This window comes from Ixodes scapularis, unplaced genomic scaffold, assembly GCF_016920785.2.
Source record: "Ixodes scapularis isolate PalLabHiFi unplaced genomic scaffold, ASM1692078v2 PGA_scaffold3__209_contigs__length_174095766, whole genome shotgun sequence".
Classification (NCBI taxonomy): Eukaryota; Metazoa; Arthropoda; class Arachnida; order Ixodida; family Ixodidae; genus Ixodes; species Ixodes scapularis.
The window spans coordinates 16,745,053-16,768,285 of record NW_024609868.1 but is presented as its reverse complement, the minus strand read 5'-3'; the positions used below and the strand labels follow the sequence as shown (position 1 = coordinate 16,768,285).

The 23,233-nt window shown below is 42.8% G+C and overlaps 1 protein-coding gene across 4 annotated transcripts in view; it reads left to right on the top strand.

Moving 5' to 3' along the window:
• LOC8032474 (histone-lysine N-methyltransferase EHMT2) overlaps positions 1–23,233 on the top strand; it is a 71,014-nt gene that overhangs the window by 3,658 nt on the left and 44,123 nt on the right. For 2 of the 4 annotated variants that reach the window (XM_029991195.4, XM_029991196.4), the window contains exons 3-11: positions 2,409–2,483; positions 6,894–7,064; positions 9,870–9,958; positions 10,507–10,629; positions 12,804–12,947; positions 14,160–14,344; positions 17,120–17,247; positions 18,152–18,301; positions 19,526–19,632. In XM_029991195.4, coding sequence (XP_029847055.3) covers positions 2,409–2,483; positions 6,894–7,064; positions 9,870–9,958; positions 10,507–10,629; positions 12,804–12,947; positions 14,160–14,344; positions 17,120–17,247; positions 18,152–18,301; positions 19,526–19,632 — 1,172 coding nt within the window. The remainder of the gene's footprint in view (positions 1–2,408; positions 2,484–6,893; positions 7,065–9,869; positions 9,959–10,506; positions 10,630–12,803; positions 12,948–14,159; positions 14,345–17,119; positions 17,248–18,151; positions 18,302–19,525; positions 19,633–23,233) is intronic. The other 2 variants (XM_029991197.4, XM_040499988.2) reach the window with 1 other exon arrangement.

Here is a 23,233-nt window from a genome sequence, read left to right as displayed (position 1 = left end):
ATATGATTGCCATGGTGACATATGGATGAAGTAAATTCAAGTTTAGATCTGACCAAGGTCGTATAAGCTAGTAGTTTTACTGAAGCCAGTTGGCATGTGCACGGGTTGGCATGTGACAGAGCACCGCTTATGGGCACTCTGCGTTTGCTAGGAACCCCTACCGATTCCCCAGCGAACAGCGCCGCACGCGGCCACTTTTGAGTCAGTGTAGGGAGAGCAATAGAGCTCTGCCGCGCTCATGCTGCTTCTGCCAATATGGTAGCAGAAGCAGGCATGTCGACCTTGCAATCAGAGCCAGATTAAAAGATTTCAGGCTCTGGGCTAGGGTTGCTCCTGAGGCCATCATGGTGATGATGATGATGACGACAGCGATGATGATGATATGACTGATTAACACAGTACTTTTCGGAAAGCCTAAATAATACATTTGTACCTCCCTAAGTAATGTTATCACTCAAAAAGTGGATAAAATTCTGTGATCTCTTGAAGTATATTACTATGTATAGCTGTACAGAACGCCGCAATCTAATGACTGCCACGACTCACTTTGTAATAAGCGCTCTGGGATAGAATTGCCAAACCTTTTTTAGTGTAGCACAATCATATATCTTTTGCAATTTCGTGTTCTAAAAATGTCGCCCATTTGTTGTTTGTAAAAAAATCTCCTCTGCTTTTTTTTTTTGCGAGTTCATTGGAATGTTTTAATATGTAACTTTTTTCTGGAAGGCCAAAGTCATTTCTTCTGGCTTGTAATGAGCAGGAACATTTTAAACCCATTGTTATAGAAAGACCATTCTCCACGTTGCCCAAAAGTCCTCGCTTCGCTGAAAAGTTTAATGTGGAGGTGGTAAACACATTGAGAAGTAAAACCATGTGTGCAGCTTTCGGCATAAACACCGGCTTGTTTAAAGGCCCACTGATGTTCCTAGAATGGATGTGAAAAAAGGGCCCCATAACAAAGCAACAACAACAACCAAAAAAAACACATGGTTTAGGTTTTCCTTCTGTCTTCAATTAGAAAAAACTTCACTGAGGCCGCCACGTAGATGGCCGCTCTGCCCCCTCCGCCAAGGAGCATCAAAGGTTGCGCTTCAAAAATGTATGTTTGTACGAAATATAACAGTAAGCACGAGCTCGAGTAGGACAGTGGGTGAAGGCATTTACAATGTTTCTCTTTTCTTTGTCTAAAGAAGGATGGAAAATCCCAGAAGGCTGGGAGCTCCTTGGCACCTTCTTTTGCTTAAAACCGTTTTGAAAAGACGCGAAGTAGCATGAGGTGCCGGACACGCCAAATTTATCGGGCCTTTCTGTACACCAGCCAAAGAAGCTTGCCGCTCAAAATGTTGTTTGGTTTCATTTGCAGTGCCATTATCTTTTTCAAGCCTCTCTTTCTTGAATGTCGTGGAAATATTGTCCAAAATATTCTCTTTAATATTATTATAGAAAATATTTTGTTATGTTAAAATTTTCTGATTAAAAAGACTTTTTTTTTCTAACCTAGAGCATGGTGCCCCTCGAGGGTCGGGGCCTTTGGGCTGCAACCCCCTTAGCCCGTACCTTATTGCGGTCCAGCTTGCAATATCCCTCCGGTGTGCCATCGCAGTCGAGCAGCAGCTGCTGAGGTCGCTTCCCGATGAGGTCGCTCCTAGAGTCGGCACTGAGTTAGATCTGCAGGGTGCCTATTAGGGTTTAGCTCATATGTGACGCCTTTTTACCTTTATTCTTTTTGGTAATTGAACATTTTGAGGCTGAGCCAGGCCTTGTGGTGGCCTTTTTTAACTGAGCTAGCTATCTTCACACACTTATTCAGAACTTGTTGCTGCCATGCTTTTTTCTTTTTTTGGGAGTTCTACCGTAATATCCCGAGAGATAGCTTGCCTAAAATCGATAAAAAATTAAGTGAAAATAAGGAGTGGGCTAACTTTCGGTGTTCAATAATGAAAAGTCTTAACGAATGCTACTTTAAGATCATGTGTCCCTGCCAAACTTGTTATCACGGCGGGGCAATAAAGCAGAGATGACTGTACTTCCCAGTCATCAATGTTCGCTTATATCCTGCCACAGCTTACTAGATGTATTTACGCCGAGGTCATCATTGATCCCAACTCTGCGATTACTAGGAGTGGGCTATCTTTCGGTGTGTAAAAGAAAATAGCAAATCAAGCCAACAACAGGGGTGGGTTAACTTTCTGGGGTGGTGCATCTCTCGGGATTTTACTAGTCATATATTTTCGTCACATATATTACTGTCCGAAGTGCATAAATTACAAAGGAGCACTGATTTAAATGTATTGGGTGATGTGTCTGCAACAGTTGTTGGTGGCAATCCGTTTCACATATGAATGGTACGTGAAAGAAGCACAGTCTTCTGCCCAGTTTACTGTGCATTTAATTTTCCTTATTTTTAGAGGATGGTCCTTTCTGGATGACATGTAAAGAGGATCTAGAATATCTCTCTCCAGAGGAATACGAACATGACGATGGTAAATATATTGAAAAAAACTTTACTACTTGCAAACGCCTACCCAGGCATTTGCAAGATTTTAAATTCGCTTCTTTTCTTGTGAACATCATGCTGACTTGTCTTGTTTTCCAGTACATAAAGGTATGTATCTAGATTTCATGATTGCCTCAATGTTTGAATTGGGGATAAATTTTATAATACCTCAGACACTGCCAGCTTCTTTAGAATGTGCTTGGATATAAATTTAGTGACGGGCTTCATTGAAGGGACTAGGAGCATGCTTAAAATGATACCACAGTGGAAGAAGCATTACCACAAAAAAACGTTAAAGTAAACATAATACATGCCCATGTATTAAAGTGACTCTGAGACCCTGAAATTTTTTTTTTTTCTGAGGTATTTGACAGTAAGGAAGGATAACTTAACGATAGTCTGTCTGTGAAAGAAATAAGAGCAAGCTCTCCTTTTGCGAGAGCTGGATGTCATTAGCTTTTATGACTCCTCCTAAAATGTTGCCTGTTTTTGTTTTCTTTTTCTTGTGAGTTTTTTTTCTTTTATAGTTTTACCAAGGTCTTGAGGCCATTGAGGGAGAAAATCAGCCATATTTAAAAATCAACCTTGTGCGCAAAAACACTTCTTGCATATAAATGTTTTTTGCTACCTGAAATTTTTTATACATTTGAGACAGTCTAAGAATGTGTACCCTATTAGTGTATTGCTCAGCATGTAATCAGACATTGAAAGGCCTCTTTTTATGATGGTATGCTTGCACAACTTGCGCAGCTCAAATATGGGAGTGTTTCTGATCTGCATTTTATTTGTGCTGTTAGTCAGTCATTGTATTTCACTGTCCAAGTTTGTGCTTCCCCATACGCACACTCCATCATACTTGAAGCTGCAACGGTAGTTTTCTAGCAGTGTCGGTATAAAGCAAAAGCTTGCTGTCAATATTGTAAAAAGACACGCACCTGGAGAACATTTTTTAAAAAATTATTTACGAGAACTGGATGCAGTTTTTACAGTTTATAGTGCTTGATATCTTTTTTTATAAATCTAATGTTGCTTTTGTTATAGCTTGTTTTTCTATGTTCTGAGTGCTATGCACATGAAAAAAAAAATAGAACACATTCTTGTGCACTCATGGGGCTTGGCAACACACTTAAAAAAGCATAGTAAAATATGCTAATTAGCTCCTTCTAAACGACTAAGTGCAATGAGCATAAAATAATGTGTGCAAAACCTCTTCGATTTTAAAATAATTTATAAGACTATACATTCTAACCAAACCTTGATAGTTGCATTCTTCATATCCTAAAGCATATTCATACCGAATTTGGCAAACCATAATCTTTGTGCTTCTTGATAATTTTGTGCAAGGAACTGTAATTTACATAAACAAGCAGTGGTAGTGGTCTCACGAGTTGCACCAAACGAGCTTCTAGATCATGGAACGAAGGCTGGATTGAAGACCATAGAATGCACTCTGTGCACCTGTCACCCGGCAGTATGATCGAAGCTATCTGCTTGGCTGAACCAATCAACCAGAAACCTTTAACAGCTTTCTGAGGGTAAAAGCGCTAAAAACAACGGACAAGTAAAAGAAACGAGCAACACAGAGTGCTCTGTGTGTTTTGTTTCTTTTACTTGTCCTTTGTTTTTAGCGCTTTTACCCTCAGAAATATGGATCACCAACTAGCCCAAGTGCATACCCTTCTTTAACAGCTGCTTGGTACAACATTAGGAGTTGCTTTATCCTGCCCGAACATGTCTTTGAAACAGGGAGTCGAGCCGGTATTATTCCAGTCTGGTTTAGGTTCAATAGCTTTACATTTTTTCTGGTTTGGTTCCAGTTCTGTGATGAATTCGAAAGAATGGTTCAGTTACCAGTTCCACCAAGCGCGAACCGGTTCGATAAAATATCTGCATAAAAAAAAAAAGGCCGTCAGAAGCTGTGTTGAGGAAACTAGGAAAGCAGGACACATATATGCTCGATTTCGTTTGGTAATCTTGACTTTTCAATGCAAACACTGTTCTACGCAAATTAAGTGGTCATACAAACGCTCAGAGACAGAACCAAAGTGCAGTACTCGCATCATGTGAAGTCAATCGGCCAGCATGCAAAGTGACTTTGTGACAGTAGCACACACCATACTCGCAAAGTACCCAGTTCGCACTCCCAAACGCCTTGCTTAAACGACTGAGATTTAAAAAAAGACTATGAAAAGCAATCTAAAAATAATTAAAAAAAAAAAGATATAAAAAGAAACAGGTGATTGGCTATTGGCACCACGGTGTCGGCCGTGCTCATCGCTGCTTCGCCTCGTGGCGTCTCCGGATTTTATCACCGCTGAACAAACAAGCAGACGGTTGTCGACTTTTTGTTTTTATTTTGATGTTTATGTTTGCTTCCTTTTTTGTTGATGTATAGCAAGAAAAGAAAAACGCACACAAAGAATAGCTCTTTAGCCTTTTGGCATAGTGAGATATACTCCGTTTCACCTTACAATGTTCCACGATGGACACTACAAGCTACCAGCGCCAATCCATAGCTCGTAGCTTGTCACGTGACTTTGCGCTCCTCACGTTGCGCCGCCCGACCGGAAGGGCACATGACACCGTTTGTGCAATGGATTTGCTCAGGTGGCTTGTGGCATTCTTCGCGGTCCATGGTAAGGTGAAGCAAACCATAGAAGCGTATGCCACTGCGCCGACTTGCCGATGCCAAGTCTTGCTGCACATAGACGTGAAATATTTTTGTTTGTTCCATCATTATTGAGCTGTTTCCACGTCGGCACTGTTTGTTCAATCAAAACTGCACCGCTGATGCCACCGTCGCGAAAATTTAATAGACTTTGTGTTGCCACCTACAAGTAGGTGTGGCTTACATTTCGTTATGCCAAACTGTTTTCCAATGAACCGGTAACCACCACATGAGATTATGGTTCTGTTCCAGTTCGGGTTCAATATTAAATGCTTAATTTATGTTATTAATTGGTTCCCATTTTGCTCCGGTTTTCGATAAGAATTCAGTTCAACACCTTGCTTTGAACACTCTACCAGCTGAGGGCTAAGTGGAGATGTTTATCATTAGGAATTTTCATTGCATCATATTGATCAGTGCTAAATCTTCACACTTCTGACGTTGCTTACATACTGTAAAATCCCAAGAGATAGCCCACCTAAAATCGAGAGAAAATTGGGTGAAAATGAGGAGTGTGCTAACTTTTGGTGTGCAGTCAAGAAAAGTTGAAAAAAAAAAAAAAGAAGATATTTTAGGTAATTTGTTTCTGCAAACTTGTTATCGCAGCGAGGGGCAATGAAGCAAAGATGACCGTTCTTCCTACTCAGAAATATTCATTCGCTTATATCCCACCATAGCTAACTGGACGCATTTACACCAAGGACATCATTGATCTGAACAGTATGATTACTAAAAATAAACTATCTTTCGGTGTTTAAAAAAAAAGAAATAGAACTTTGAGCCAAAAATAGGGGTGGGTTGCCTTTCGGGGTTGGGCATCTTTCGGGATTTTATGGTAAGCCTTATTTGGAAGGAATAACAGAGAATATACAGGCAAGCTGGTGTACTTCCAACATCTTAGAAATCTGAGACCAGGGACAAAAAGAGGATGGTCCCTCTTTTTGTCCCTTGTTTTAGGTTTTCGAGATGTTCCTTTGGATCTATGTCCAGAACAAAGAAAAGCAAATTAGATGTTGAGCAATCAGACAGCAAGAAGTTGGTTCTCCTCTAAGTACGGCAACATTGGTTCATGTTGTAGGTAAGCAATTTGCCTGCCATTACAGTACAAGTGCTAGCCTGGAGTCTTTAACTTGTGTCATGCACTAGTAGTATGACTGCAGTTTGGTACAATGCCCATCCAGATTGCAGTCACCGGGGTCGAAATAGAGTCCAAGAATAATCCTTGGGTTATCAATAACCATAGTTCTGGTTGGTGTACTGCAGAAGCTCGAATTAAAAAAAGAGACCGTAAAGAAAAATTTTATTTGCATTGACCTTCACATATGAAACCAGACCAGAAATGTATAATATATATCACAAGAATTCTCTTGTTGCTCTACAAGCTTTTACAGGTAAATTTTTTTAAAAATAAATAATGTGTGGTTAAAAGATATACACTTATGTCTTCTTGTATTTAGGTAACCGTCTGGAACCAATAGATCGATCTGGATGAGCATCATACCAGCGTGCAGTCGTGTATCACTACTGTGTGAGCAAGTTAAAGACCCCAGGTTAGCAGTCGTACTGCATTGGCAAAATTGCTCATCTACAGTGTGAACCAGTGTCGCCCCTACTGGCAGACCAACTTTACGCTGTATAAATCACTAAAACGTCCAATTTGATTTTTTCGGAACCAATAGTTCATGTCTACAGTTGGTGATCAGCCCATCTGTGCTGCTTTGTTTGCAGAGAGAGTGCTGCACCATGCTTCTAGCATCGCATCCAGTGTCAAAAGCCGTCAAAGGATCAAGCGTCGCATCATGGAAGATCACGTGGATGTTGATGAAGTGAGCATGTGCTCATCCACGTCTGCCAGCCCCGAGACGTCGTCTGCCAATGCCATGAAGAAGCCCAGGAAAGGTTAGGCTATATAATTGTCTCTTGTTCTATCTCCGCGGTTGCCATCATTTACAAACTGGATCTTTCCACTTCGAAGCTGATAAATCATCAGAAAAGGTCTGAGAACTGCCACGGAATTAATATTCAATCCTTGGGGATGCATTCAGAGATGCGGCTATGTCCCTCATGCTTTCTTTTATAGGCATGTGAAGTTTAAACAATATTTAGGTTTCAAAGGTCTAAAGCTAGATGAAATAAGGCATAAAAGTCGAAAGGCTGGAAGGAAGTACTTCAGAAGGGGACCCCTGACAGACACAGGAGTAGCTGTTGACGTTTTAATAATAACATAGTCTTTGTGCAAAACGTGGGCTGCTTTCAGAGGATGTTTGGAGGCTCTTTTAGAAGTACCAATCACACCACCTGACCTTAACAACTACCGTTTTGCAAACCTCAGACATTAGACATTGACCTTTTGCTTCTCTGACAGATCAACATATGCAGCTTCTGCGAATTGCAAGTATGGTTTGAACTCAAATTGCTCACTCCTGCTCATATGGTCTTACAGTGTACATGTTACACTCACAGCCCCTTACTAAACTGGATAGTTTTCTTTACTCTTGAGGCATGACGCTGACTAAACTCCATTTAATGTTACGTGCTGCGAGCGAAGAGACCACAAGCACAAGGATGTTCCTTTGGACAGCACTTGCACTTCACAAGCGTGCATGCACGGCAGCTATGATCAAAGCACGGACTTCACAAACAAACTAGCTTTGCCGTCGCTTGCACTTATGATGAAGTGAAGTTTAGACGTGTGCCATAGAGATTGTTTTGATCAAACTGAATATAAATTGAATAGCCACACTATTCGAATAATTTTGAATCAAATAAAGAAATGTCTTCAGAATGCTGAAGCTATAACAAGAAATCTGGCATTCCAAATTAAGTCCTAGAATAAGCTTTTTTCACTTCTTGAGTCTCTCTAATGTTATTAACGTGAAACGTTTATAGACTAGGTTCTCAGGTGAAGTGAAGCCTCAAAAAGCATAACTGTGAATTTCCCTGCTAAATTTAGCTGGAAAAATGACTTCGCATGGCGTCATGTCCCGTGACCTTTACAGAAATTCAGTTTCCCTGTTAGATATAGCGGGTAAATTGACGTCATGCGACCTATATGCAAATCCAGTCAATGAAGGGGAGAGGAGCGGAAAGACTTGGAGGCACAGCTCAAGAAGAAATGCCTGGGGGTTACTAGCTCCATACCAAGAACGCTTCACGTAGCAACTCAATTTCAGGACAATTTGCAATATTTTGTCTATGAATAGTATTGCAATACAAAACAAGAATGTTTTTGCATTTTCTTAAATGAAATATTATATGCACCAATGAATGAACAGGACTAATGCTAAAATCTTTAAAAAAAAAACCTGCATGAATTAATTCTTCCTTTATCCCCTGCCGGTCTATGGAAAAGCGGTATCAGCTATATTGTCGCACGGCACCATCAGGGTGTCTAGCGACCGGGAAACCGGGAATCATCAGGGAAGTTTAATTACCGGGGAAAATCAGGGAATTGTCGGGGACATTGTCAAAAAACGAGCCCAGTCGGGGAAAATGAGCCGGAAATGCCGTCAAGTGCCCTGAGCAAAGACTTGAGGACTTGGGGGCAAAAAAATGGGCAATAAACCCTGCTTAGAGCGGAGCACGGGCTCTGCTCACCCGATGTAGAGTGTGCTGCCTGGTGCAAAGGGAACAGCTGACAAATCCATTTCAAGCCTTGGATTGGATTGAGGGCGCGACACTAGACTAGATCCAGTTAGAGCTACTAGATTTAGTAATAAACGGGAAAGGCCGCAGACCCCAATCCAAGCCTTAAGCCGAAAGTATCCGAAAAGGTTACATCTGGCGGCCATGCTGCCATTCGGTTATTGACGTGTGTGGTTGAGCGTCGTGTTTTCATCATGTTTCTGGAAGTGGCCTCTTCACTGACGATGTCGGCGGCAAGAAAGGGCTCGTTTAATCCGGACTGGACGAACCCGAATATTTTGAAGTATGCAAGTTGGATTAAGCCCGTGCGAAATGATCCTCACAGTGCTCAATGCGTTGCATTTTAATGATCTTATATATTTAACCGCCTCTAAAGTGGACTGGGAATTTCATCTGAAATTGTCAGGGAAAACCTGGAAAAGTCAGGGAATTTCAAAATAATAATTTGCTAAACACCCTGACCATGTCGTTGGGGAAGCGCACGTCATGAAGCTGAAATGGTTCATCAAAACAAGTCTAAAAACATTTTAAAATACTAAGGTTTTTCAAACATTGCCCTTTGTTTTGAATGTCGTAACAGATACGCTGGTGTTTGAATCTGTTGGAAGTTTTTATTTATTCACAGATATCTAAAGCAGGTGCAGTCGGGCTGTTGGAAATCGTGATAACAGGTATAAAAAGTTTAAGGAGGAATTCAAAACTTCCAAGAGCCTTTAGGAATTTTCTGCATGGTCCTGTGTTTTGCTTTTGATAGCTTTATAGTTGGTGAGAGGTTAAAAGTAAAGTAGAAGCTCCTCCCACCTCTTTCCACTTTTGCTGAGCGAACGCTAGAGAGGAGGTGGCCTTCTCTTCAGCGTTTGCTCTGCTAAAGCGGAAAGAGTTATGGAGCTGCCACCTGTCATCGACTATAGCATAGCAGTTCTTCCATATTGAGCCAGAAAGTTTACCTAAGTGACCAGGCATAAGCTGGGGAAGTAAGAAAGTTTGATAAAATAGCCATGATGGTGACAGACATTTCTGCTTCTGTCGCATATTTATTGATTGATGCATTCGATGCAGGGAGCTACAATGGCGGCGTGCCACCGACCCTTCCTTTCTCCCAGGCGGACACAAATATCAACTGCAGCTACATCAAGATGGAAGTGGTGGTAAGGCTCCCAGGCTAGCAGTCCGATCTTGTTTTGTGAATTTGCGTTGGAATCACGTACCCATCGCAGGCTTCGAGTGAGGAGGTGGGGGGGGAAGAAAGTAGAGCACTGACCATTCTTAAGAGTGCTTAAAAGTCCTAATAAAACAAAAGTTGTACAACCCAAAAAATATTAAAAAGAAAAGGCTTAGGCTGCAGCTACACTTCCGCAAAAGTAGAATATGTTCGCAGGTGTCACATAATGTGATGAACTTCACAGCTGAATTGAGTGGGAGAAGGGTGCGTGCTCCGTCGGGGCTGCGACATCTATACGGGATGTCGCATCCGTCTGTGATGTCGCATCTCGTCTGTGGTGTTATGCCCTGTCTGTGACGTTACATCTCGTTTGTACCGTTACATCTTGTTTGTAACATTACATCTCTCTTCAGAATCGCCCCGAGCCAAAAACATGTTCTATGTTAAAAGAGAGGAGACAGACATGGAGAGCTGTAAACGATTGCCACACGTTTTGTGTAAATGGTTTCAGTGCTGTGCCGTGCCTGTGTGCAGTATGACCTCCGCTTCCCTGCGCCCACCAAGTGCTGCTGCCTGGCCAAGCCCCTGGACTCCGTCTCTATGAAGGCCTCGGATCCCCGCACCTACTGCCAGGCCCTCGACTCCGTCCACGGGCGGGTGAGCTACCCTGTCTTCTTTCAGGAGACTGTCTGTCCCTGAGCATGTGACTGACGCCAACAAATGGACTGAAATGGAACGACTTTCGCTACTTCTGACTTCAGACTATTGTCACCTTTGTCCTTCTTAGTAATTTTACTGCAATAGCTACTATAGACCAACTCATGTTTACAAACAAACCGGAGCGCCCCTAGCGGGCGCCACCGGCGCCACACATGCGCAATGGGGTGTGGGCAAGAAGATTGCCGTCGCCCATAAACAAACCATTGGAATGCGATGTCGGTGTCGGTGTGAGTCCTGGTGCTCTCTGTCGCGTTGGAATAGTTGATTCTTTGTGTTCCTGTCAATGTCTGACTACTTTAGTGGCCTCAGCAAAATTAACGAGGCTTTTCTTTTCATGTTTACAGTGTTGTTCCTTTTATATAAACTATCCTTAAATTAACAATATTATAATTTTTAAAGAGGCTTAGATACAAGCTTCCATTTTATATGTTCCTTATGCCTTAACTAATTGTACATAGAAAGCCGGCTCAATTAAAACTTGGCCCGTTATTGTCAAAGGTGCAAGATTCAATGATCTTTTTTTATAAAATAAAATAAAAAGACACACTTCTAGTGAACTTTAACCCTTCTATATAAAGTATTAAAGCAGTAAAAACAGTTATCATTGTTGTGAAAAAAATAATCTAATTGTTGCAAGACCCCAAATTGTGTCACGAGTAAAAACTGCAAATATTGCAAGACCTACCTTCTGCCATTTCAAAGCCCCAAACTCAAGAACAACAAAAAAAAAAAAAAAAATTCCGTAGTTCTAATTTTGAGTTTATTTTCCACCAACATATATTTTTCCCAGAATGTTTTGAGGACCCATCATTTCTTCTTGCAAGATTTGAGATGAAATCACCGAGTAATAGCTATCACTGTCGCTTTTTGTTGGGGATTCATTGCATTGACTTGTCACGGCCTAGCTCATTTGTTAATTGTTATGTATGAAGGGATTGCTTGCATGAACTAAGAAAAAAGATTGCCTGGAAAAAAAGAGAACAGGCCCGTCTTTTGAGCCTGAAAGAGATATAAATTGGTGCGTTTCTAAAAGCAAAAAAAAAAATTGGGTGTGTTACTGTGGAGGATTATTTTATCTCAGGTTGGGCAGCTTGGAGTATTATGGTAGCCATCTGTGTGGGAAGAAATTTGAAACATTGACAGTGCAACTAAGATAGAATATGAGGTCCATCGGACAGGAAATAAACAACGCTTTAGAGAAACGACTGCGGAAATTTATTCACTTTAGATAGTTGTCTCTTGATCTTTGCATTGTTCAATCGATGGGCTGTTTTTTAGATATACAACTTTTCTGACTTTGGAGCATGAAACCTAATGAAAGAGTTTTGAGCTCTGTTAGAAAAGATGCCCATTTTTTTTGGCATAAGTGGCATTCCTGCGATAGAGTGACAAAGTAATTGTTACCTTTCCCAGACCACGGACAGCATATTCTCAACATTTTTCCCGGCGTCTGGCAGGCACTTTTTCTGAAATCTAGCGGGCTAATAGGCAGACATTTTTAGGAGTGCTGAGCTAAAGTACCATGATTAGCCCAAACAGGTACCATATTTGTTCGAGCAATAGCTGCACTTCTTAAAAACAAGGCCCGTGGGTCCGCTTTCCCGCAGAGCCTGGGTATAGGAAATAACCGCAATCGGCAGAAAAATAGCAGCGATTTACAGGACACAGATAACCTCTTTATGCGAAATTCTATCTGCTTAGATTGCATTTCTACGGACAATCATGTTCTCGACCTTGTATTCACTGTGTTTTTTATGCAGAACGGGATGATTGGCTGTATGTGTGCTACGCAGGAAAGTAGACTCAACGGCCTTGCTCATAAGAAGTGCGGCTATTACTCGAGCAAACACTGTACTACACCGAGAGTTGTGCGTGAAAATCTATACCTTTGACAACACCAATGTTGCCTCAGGGCACCGGAGAAGCATGCGCCTCGACGCCTGCTAGACGTCGGGGAATACGTCTGCTGAAACTTGCATAAATATGCCAAGAATATGTTTCATGTGATCCAGACTTTGGGGTGTAATCACACACTTTTTTCTTGATCTTGGTTTTTGCCGACCCTTTGGACGAGTGGCCAATGCTGCGGGGTCATCTCTGTTTCCGAGCAGATAGTTGGCTGCACGCGGGTGCTGTCGGAGCAGTTGCTTGTGCGACCCTCGGTGCGCATCCCGTTTGCTGCCTTGTGCGAGGCACACATGCGTCGGCTGAGGCTCCACCACTGCTGCCCCCAGTGTGGGGTTTTCTGCACCCAGGTGAGGATCCATGCTTTTTGTGCCTTTCTCTCAACTATGTTTACAAGAAATGGAAAGTTGTCGATAAAAATACCCAACACCCCTTGTGGTGGCATATCTTTACATAGATGAGTAAGAGTTTGCAGAAGGAACCAACAAAAGAAAAAGTCGCAGCTGTGAAAAGCAGAGCAGTTTTAGAATAGATGGTGAAGCCTGCCTCTTGTTGTACCCCTGAGACAGTTGTATAGTAATTTGCTGCTGTAAATGGCGTGAAGTTGATCACTGCATTCTTGACAGGCCTTTGAAGGAAGCTTGAGGCATGTGCCAGTGCAACGTGGTAAAGCTTCATGCGCACGTGCTGGTGCGATGCTATGAAGCCAGGTGTCTGGCCTTTCAACATTGCACACACCGTGCCAGATGTGATTGGCACGGTGCGAGAGTCCAGGCGTGGATACACACGGTTGTCATGTTACAGTCATGTGATCTTATCATGATTAGGAGACTCTAGCTCTGTTTTAGATAACAGTAGCCATTATCCAGTGGTTTCGCAAAGTGTCTTCTCGCAAGTCTTTAGTTTCCTGTTTCTGACATTGCGATGATGGCGGCATTATCGTCTGGACATTGGCGTTGTGGCAAACTTCAACCTAATGTGCAAACCTTGCCTTTTCATGATTTCATAATTTCTGGTGGACACGAACTATGAACTTGATGTGAAAGAAAACAAGCGGAACAGCTACCCGATGCAGCATTGGCTGCATCGGGTAGCTGTGTTTCGACTTAACATCGAGGGAGGCAATTCAACAGACTGGAAATGAATATGCATGTCCCTATATGAGTTCCACGGGACTGGCATTTATGATTGTAACAGCCGGAAAAATCTGGGCTATATACTGGAAACATATCAACTAGGTTCCATTGTAGTTCCTATTATTTGTAAGCTGCAAGTATGCTTTGTGACAAAGGAGTTGCAGTCAACACTCAACCATGTGTCTCTTTCATCTTGGTTGTGCATCCTGGCCTTGCTTGCAAGGCAAGTTGCAATCATTGCCCAACTCTTGCATCTCGGTTTTGCATCTTGGCATTGCTTGCAGAGTGAGCTGCAATCAGTGCCCAACTGAGGGCTTCTGCATCTCGGTTGTGCATCCTGACCTTAGTTGCAGGGCGAGTTGCAGTCAGCACTTGACCGAGGGCCTCTTGCATCTCGGTTGTGCATCCTGGCTTTGTTGCTTGCAGGGTGAGTTCCTGCAGTGTGGAGAGGGCCCCCCCCACCTGTTTCACCGCCAGTGCCAGCTGCAGCAGGGAGAGGAGGCCTGCTGCCCCCACTGTGGCCGCAGCAGTGCACTCCGCACTGTGCGCCTAGAGGCCAAGGCAGCGCGCACCCCGGTCTTCTATTTGGGCCAAAAGGTGCCCTCTCCGGTGTAAGGGAGATCTCTCCTCTCTTGTAGAGTGCTACGTGATGACGAGGCTACGCAGAGTTTAAAAGATTTCACGGACAGTTCGCTCGGTGTGCGTAGAACGTGTACGACAGGGTTTTGGGCGGACGTGAGCAAAGGCGTTCTGAGTGCTACGCAGCATTTGGAATGCCTTTGACAAAGGGCAGGGAGCCTGTCAATTTTTTAACACAGACTGTGTTTTAAAAAGGTGTTTTCTACTAGAAAATTGTCTCGAACGAGCATCGTAACGAGCTTTGTGAACGAGTGACGCGCTGGGAGCATAACAGATGTTAAGGTGATACATAAAGTTTATATGTAAAATTTGAGCCCTGGTGGGGCCTGAACCTGAGGCGGTGCGGTGGCAGCTGGGTACCATAGCCACTGAGCTACTAACACAGTTGGTCTAGAAAGGAAAATGGCTTTGTTGGAATGCAAATGTGTTGCGAGAGTGGCAGGCTGTACCGTATTTACTCGCACAATGAACGCACTCGCGTAATGAACGCACCCCCCAAGTCGGCTCTCAAAATTTCGACTTTTTTTTCACTCGCGTAATAAACGCACCCCCAACTAGGATGTCAAAATTTTGACCCCCTCCTTCCACGCGCGCGAAATAAACGCACTTTTTTTTATCCTGGTGCAGCTAGGTCGCGAAAGCATGGGCAGCGTGGGCGAACAAAACGCCTTGCAAAAGACGTTAAAAAAATTCGAAAAGATCCAACGGAAGCAAGAAAAAAAAACATGGAGAGGAGCTTTTTTTTTTTTGCACAGCGCAGTCTGGACTTTGGGTTCGCGCGCCGCCGCGCGCATGAGGCAAGAAAGAGAAGCGGAGAAGCGCTCTAAGCGAACGAAACAGCTTGCGAAAGGCGGCAAAAAGAAAAAAAAAGCCACGGAACTAAGAAAAAACAAAAACAAAAAAAATCTTTTTTTTTTTTTTTGCACAGCGCAGTTTGGTTGCGGTGGGTCGCGCGCCGCGCGCAAGGAGGTAAGAAAGAGGAGCGTAGAAGCCCTTTAAGGAAACGAAACAGCTTGCGAAAGGCGGCAAACAGAAAAAAAAAGACCACGGAACTGAGAAAAAAACAAAAAAAAAAAAGGAGCTTTTTTTTTCTTTTTTTTTCACAGCGCAGTTTGGTTATGGTGTCGTGCTTCGCGCGCCCCGCACAAGGGGATAAGGAAGATAAGCGGAGAGCCCTCTCCTAAGCAAACAAAACAGCTTGCGAAAGGCGGCAAAAAAAAAAAAAAAAAAAATAAAACACCCAAGGAACTAAGAGAAAAAGAAAACAGGAGTTTTTTTTTTTTGCGCAGCTTAGTTTGGTTACGGGGTCGGGCGCCGCGCGCAAAGAGATAAGAAGTTACTTCGATTTTTCAGGATAAAAGGTTCGTTCATTATGGGAGTAAAAACGGACGCAAAAATTTTACTTCGCCTAATGAACGCCCCCCTAACTTTGCATCGATTTTTCGGAAAAAAAAAGTGCGTTCATTCTGCGAGTAAATACGGTAGATAAAAATAATAATAATAAAAAAGTAAAATAATAAATTTAAAAAAAAGATAATAAGAGGTATGAAAATTTTAGCACAAAAGAGACCCTGAGTGTGGTTTGTGTGGGATACGCTCTGTGCTTCGTGGTTTTCTCAGGCCCGTATAATTTACCGATAAGTTGGAGCTGAGCTTGTTTAGTCATGATTAATGTTGAAATTAGCCGAACATTTGTATATATATATAAAGAGGAAGGCAAGGAAACACTGTATAGTATACTACATAGGGCAAACTCAGCAATATACATTAATGAAAACTCAAGAGCATGCTGCTTTAGTGAAAAACAACTCGGCAAGAGGACACCTACCAGTTTATTGGCGAGAGTACCAGTGCAATGCAAAGTTACATAACATAACATCGTTGAAGAAAATGAACAAGCTTGAGCACAAATTACTGGAGGAACTGGCATTGAAGGAAAGGCCGACAACTGTGTTAGTGCCCCGTCCGTTGTGCTTCATTAAAAAGAAAAAGTGTTTTTGCGGAAAACCATTGCTTCGGGAATATGAAGAAGTTCTGCGTCTTAAGAAATTTCAAACTGGAGTGTTGGAGATATAAAGTAGAGGAGGAGAAAGGGGTTCCTTAATAGTGTACAGTTGTTAGTCCAGTGATTTCTTCTTTGTACATATATATTACCGTTCAGCTGGTTCCATTCCTAACCTGCGTAATTTTACAAGAATGTGTTTAGTGCTGGGGTTTCATGAAGAAATGTCTCAAGTGAAGTGCAGTGCAAAAGTGTAATGCATGATTTTTCTGTTGCATTTAGCGGGAAAACTTTAATTGGTGTATAATTATGCGCAGATTCTGTTTTCCTGCTAACTTTAGCAAGAAAATGTTTCTCGCTAAATTTTGGGCTTAAACAAAAGAGAAGAAAACGCTCAGTGCAGATCAAAATACTCAGTGTCTGCCGACTTTATCTGTGGGGGTTAAGATACATTAAATTGTTTTTGGGATAGACTGCATTACAAGTTATGTTTTTGTAATTTTTTCGAACTAATTCAGCTACCTTAGAATTGACGATGAAATTTGGTTACTATTCAGTGACACATTGCTTGGAGGTGCCCGAACGCCCGTGCGATCAAACGTGTAGTACGGGGGTCTTTGTTGTGCCTCGACACAGGCACAAATGTGTTCATTGAAACTGTTTAATTCTTTTTTACCATTTTCTGCGCACTCGTAGTCTACCGAAGTGCGTCGTGCAATCCTTAAAAGTTTTTTCGTGTCTGCAGGCCGCGGGCTCGCATGAGTTGCACCAGGGGCCGGGAAGTTTCTGCTACGCCGGCAGCTGCGAGACCAACTGTAGAGCCACAGGGAGAGCAAGTTCTAGTAGAGGCCACTGGGGCTATGCTTTCTGCAGGTGAGCCCTGTGACCATTTCTACATTGTATGGGGGAAGACATTGACCTTTTGCTCCCAGCAGTTCATCGGTAGAGAACACGAGCAAACTTAAAAAAAGGGTAAAGGAGGGAGGGGACGCAGCAGATTCACATTTTACGGTGCAACATACGGGAACAACTGGTGTGTTACTGGAGCGGATATCGCGCACACAGATTGCGGACAAAAACGCGGGAACCCACCATGAACTCACTTGTCAGACGTGCCAGTACAGCAAATTGCGCAGTTGATGCGATTCCCAACAGGTCATCACGTGACGTCCGATGGGAATTGGAGAATGGGCGATGTTTCAGAATTTTTGCTACAGATATTTAGCCTGAAAAACGGGATGGGCGTTCTCTTGGGACAGGCGTTCTCGCAAAACTTTACGGTAGGTCAATTGCGTAGCTAGCTGCCTATAACTTAGTATATGACTAAAATATGTCTTTCTTATGGGTGCAGTTATGTTTTTTTTGGGTATATTACTAGTACCTATATTCAGATTGTTTGTTTCTTTGGCTTTAGCGATGCTTCTCTTTTTCACGGTGGTTGTTTTCATGTTATAAACTCAAAAGTAGAGGTGTATGAATATATTTAGAACTTTTAATATTTACACTCCTTACATTTAATCAGAATCCACGCTAAATTCACATTTAATAAAAAAAATATTTGTATTAAAAAAAAAAATTGCATTCGTTTTACTGTCAAATTTAAATATTCATGCTTAATCCTCAGTCAAGAGTTTGATATTTTCACGCCTCTACTGAAAGGTAACAGTTGCTCTCAAGGCACCTTAGGTACTGAGGGATCCTCTAGCAACCTCGCCAGAAGTTGTGCGCATGCGTGTAACATGGCATCCAAGGCTGACGGGGTGCTTTGTGGGGGCAGACTCCCTTCCCCTGTGTGCGGGAAAGAAGGAGCTGGAGCTGTTGCTCCGAGGTGTCCGTGCGGAGAAGCCGACCAACATTCGACCCACCAGCAAGACCCTGTTCACTGCCTCCAAGACTGGAGAACTGGAACGAGCTCTGCAGGATATTGGTGAGTGCCGCTTTTTAATGCAAAAGCATTAACTCTCCCATGAAGCAAGCCGACATCATCAGCTTTGAAGCCGCGCCAAACGGTACCTTAAATCCTTTCTCCAAGTGAAGCCAGCTCTCAGCTATGAAACCACACGAGAGGCCTAGCCAAACGGCACCTAGTTTCTTCGATGCCAAAGGAGTGGAGTAAAGCTGATGGATTTTGGCTTCAATCCCATTGGCTGGCGCTTGTCGTAGTTTTAAGAAACGAGGCTACCATTGGCCGCTGCGCATCAGTTTCAACGACCACCACCTTATGGCGCTGCGTGTCCGCGAGGCAGCGGGTCCACCGCTCCATGCCCAAAATCAGCGCGCCGAGGACAGCGCACGCGCTCGACCAAAGGTGTTGGCTCGACCGTCGACGCAAGTACTCTGCAGACGAAAGAAGGGAGCGGAAGAGCGGCGTGCATGCTTTCACATTCACAACTCGTAAGAAGTGCTTAGGTGTACCTGGAGGCTCTTTTTCTTTCTACTGCCGCGCACTTGCACGGAGCATCCGCAAAGGGAGGTGCGTAGCTATTTGAATTGTTTGAATAGTATTGAATTGTACAAAATATCAGCAGCACCTTTGGACAAACTTCAGTTGTGCGAACTATGTTACAGTATTAATGCTTTGCTGCAGGACATATTTCTAGTATTAATTTTTGTCCATTAGACATTACTGACCTGTAATGTACATTTGCAACCAACGTTCTCACCTACTTTTTTGGTCTGTTCCCTCGACATTTATGCGAGCCTACCAAGAAGATCTGTTTTTGAAAAAGGGCTGTATGTACGTAGAAAACTTAGACAAAAGTACCTCGAGTCTAAAATTTTAAGTCGTCTTTTGTATTCTTTGATTGAAGTTTTTTTTTCAAAAGACGGAGAGCAACCATGTTTCTTCTTTTATTTAACCTGTTTCCACCATTCTTTTGAGGGTAATATAAGTAAAATAATAAATGAATGATGTTTTTGTTTAGTTCAAGTTCTTGTTTGTCTAAACTTGTCTTCATTTCTTTCAGATGAAATCCATTTGGGCAGTCACTTTTTCGTTTAGATTCTCCTCACAGTTTTCTTTAATATCTACATTGTTGCCAGCTTACATTGTGAGGAGATGAAATGCCTCGTTGATTGCAGTGCTGTAACAATATCACCTAGGGAAGGGGGAGCAAGCACCCACAAGTTGCCAAAATTGTCTTCTTCACAGTGAGCGGCGTCGACGTCAATGTCGCGCACGAAGACCAGAATGGCGCCACTGCTCTTCACGCTGCTGCCGCTGCTGGGCACCTGGCCATCGTTCATCTCCTAATCCAGGTTCTTGGACTTGAAACTCTTATTTTGCAAGCTATGCGACATCTGTTCAACCTGCCTGGAAGGGCAAAACATTCCTACTACCTCCTTTTTGTTTCTTGGGCTCTTTTAGAGATACCGTAAAATATTGAGCAAGTTCCCATCCAGAATTTGTGGCGAATTTTGAACAACGGGAAGTTGAGTGCTTGTTAGGAACAAAAACGCAAATGCAGAAGGGGCACACGATAAGGTAGGCTTCGCAGCTGTGCATCAGTGCGCGTGCGTCAAGCTTTACTGCTTCGTCGCACCGGTGGGTGCGAGTTAAGCTTCGCCGCTTTGCACCAATGTGTGCACGTCAAGCTTCATTGCCTTGTACCAGCATGCTCTGAGGAGCGTACTGATGTGGCTGATGTGAACAGAAGTCTGGGGTGGACATTTGTCATGTTCTTTGCTTATTTTTTTAATATTTTAAAAGCAGCCAGTGGGTGCTTGTTACGCTGTGGGCACGTGCTTGTTATTTTATGGTTGTTAGCATTTTTAGAAATATACAAGGGATTTTGATCCTATATTTTCGCTTGCATTTGCAAACACGACCAATCTCTTGTGGAAGCTTTGTGTAATATAGCCTTCGTTGGTGAATGTGTGATACGGTCAAACGTCTTTATAACGAAGTCCGCGGGATCGGCGAAATTTTTTGTAGTATGGATAATTTCGTTGTGGTAGCTGAGTGTACAAAATCACTCTTGCGAAACCGAATTCGTGCTGTAGCATATGGATGTATCTGCGCGACATTAGAGGTGTTTTAAGAAACGGTATAGCCCCAAATATAGTATGAGCGACATCAGAAACAAAATTTTGTACGTTAACAGTAGAGTTATCAAAAGGGGGAACAGTGGCCGAGTCTGTTAGCGCACTGCAGCTAGGAGCACGTAGGCAAAAGCCCGTACTGCAAAATCCAGGCATTTTTGGCTCAATTAAGACTTCTTTTCCTTCTTTCTAAATGATTATTGTATTGGCACACATTTGTGTGCTCACCACTGCGTGACGCACATTAAAGACTCCAGGCTAGCGGTCATAGCGCCAGTACTGCCACTGGAAAAGTTTGTTATCTACAGCAGAGACTGCTGGCACTCCTTGCTGCAGACATAATTTTCTGTTGTGCAAACCTCCACAAATACGAACCGCAACGATTGCTAAACCACTGACATCGACCCCCTGATCATGCAGCGAAGGTGTTTGCCAACTGTGCAAGTTTATTCTTTTTTAAATCGGGTGGCGGCTTGCGCCGCCACGTGTCATTTGGAGAAGACTCTCCAAGCAGCTGCGCTGTTCTCGATTGCATGTATAGTCGCTAGATGGCATAGCAGCAGGTGTGACAGCGTACGGCAGCACTGCAGAATCGGCCTTACACGTTGGGATCCAAGATTGGGAATCTTGGATCCCGACGAAGATTGGCACTTCGGTCAAACGAATGCCAAGACAGCATAAAAATGTGCAACTGCCGACAAAAAGCTTTTTGTTATATACATACAATTAAACCCGTTTATATCGAACTCGCAAAAAAAGTCTGCCAGTTCGATATAGTGGGTGATTCGATATGAAAGTTTTAATGAATTTTACTCTCAAAAATCCACTTTCTGCTGATAAATTACACAATGAAAAAGTCTCGCATTTTCTTCTGCTTTTTCTTCGTCGCATCCGCAATAACAATATTTTTTTACGCTATCGACGAACTCCAAAATGCTGAAGCCATCGCCTTCTATATTCGCGCACTAGCACCGAACTGTGCCGAGAGCACGGAGCACGTCCGGGCAGGAACACCTTCTCCTGCAAGTTTGCAGGAGAATGTGATTTTTGCTCTGCAAGTTGGCTTCCCCCTAAGGGATGCGGTTGCGTTGGGGGAAAGCCAAATAGCAGAGCAAGCTGGCTTTTTTTTTTATTTCCGGAAGAATCTTTTTTGCGGATGGAGCAGGGAGAGGGAGCACGGAGCAACCTCTCCCCGCTCCCTCCACAAAAGAAATTTTTTTTTTCTTCCAAACAATCAACGCAACCGCCCCCCCCAAAAAAAAAAAAGGTTAGCATGCTTTGCAAGTTGTTTTTCCCCCAATGCGGCCGTTCGCATTGGAGGAAAGCCAGCTTGCAGAGAAAAACGGCGCTCTTGGCAGGTCGATATATCGGTAGCGGCTGCTATTTTTGATCGATGTAACTATAGTTTTTTCTATAAATGTGCTAACATACATGCAAAATTAAAAAAAAAAAAAAAGATTGCATGGATTGCTTAAATTGCTTGTTAAAAAACAAAATTCAACTTGGAACGAAGTGGTGCGTACTCAATGGCGTGAGCAAAACAAAAATATACACGAGCGTGCATGGTGGCGCCCTCTGTCTCGCTGCTTCCGCCGCCGCGTGGCACGTTCTTGGTTTAGGCATGTTAAGAGGATATCGCACCTCCCGAGCCCTATGCAATTCCAATGGCAACTTTTTAGTATTTTTCCTCGGGAACCACCGAACGGATTGACTTGGGATTGGTTTTATTAGAAAGATAATAAAAAACTGAGTAATATTGTGGCGCTACATTTTTCGATTTGTACGCTTAAAATGTTTTACAGAAACTTAAAGATCACTGAAAAAGCCTTTTTTTCTCGTTCCGTGCTTCATAAACATTTAAAAATAAACCGGGATATTGTGGAGCCTAAATAGAAATTTAGGCTCCACAATATTCAAGACCAGGACTTTTTGAATATATCTCTTACAAGATCTTTTTTCCAGAGATTATCGTTGTAATAAATTTTAACTAAGTTTGTAGCCTATCAAAACGTCAAAAACTTCAGCTGTCACGTGGCGCCATCTATGAGTGAGTCCGCGAAACTTGCTCTTGAAATTGCGCAATGTGTTATTGCGCCCAGGACTACTTGCATCTTCAAGGTCGTTGGGTTGACAGGCGGGATTTTGAGGAACAGTGCCTTTCAAAACAAATTTTTTTTTCTTCTTTTTTTTTTTTTTTCTTTTTTCTTTTTTGTTTGGGGGGCGAAGATATTTTGCGGGTTATTGCGATAGTGAGTAATAGGTTGTTCATCGCCCGAGCGCGTCCTTGGGAGGATGTTCCGTTCTTTGTTGGTGTTTTGGGGTCGCACAAATGCAAGTAAAAAGTTTCTTGTTCTTTTTTTCATTTTTTTTTGTTTGGCGGCGGAGATATTTAGCGGGTGGGTGAGAGTCATTAGTTTTCAATCGCCAAAGCGCATTATTGGGAGGATGTTCCATACTTTGTTGGCATTTTGGATCAAGAAATTGGGAGTGAAAGATTTCACGCTTCAAGCGGTCCTTGCATGAGGACTGAAGTTAGCAAATGCAGGCAGACAAAAGCTACTGAAGCTACTCGTACCACTTCTTTCTGTTCGAAATAGGATAGGTGATTTGATCTGGCGATTTCAAATATTCTGCAGAGATGCATTTAAAATGTTTACTTATTTTAAATGTGGAAGAGGCATACGTGAGTTCGTCGACATTCGCTCTGCATGTCAGCTTGTGGAGGCGGATTTCTACCCAAATAAAACAAACATTGCGAAAAAAATTCAGTGAAGCTAGAAACAGAACAAGCATTTTGGAAGTAGGCGTGACACGTTGC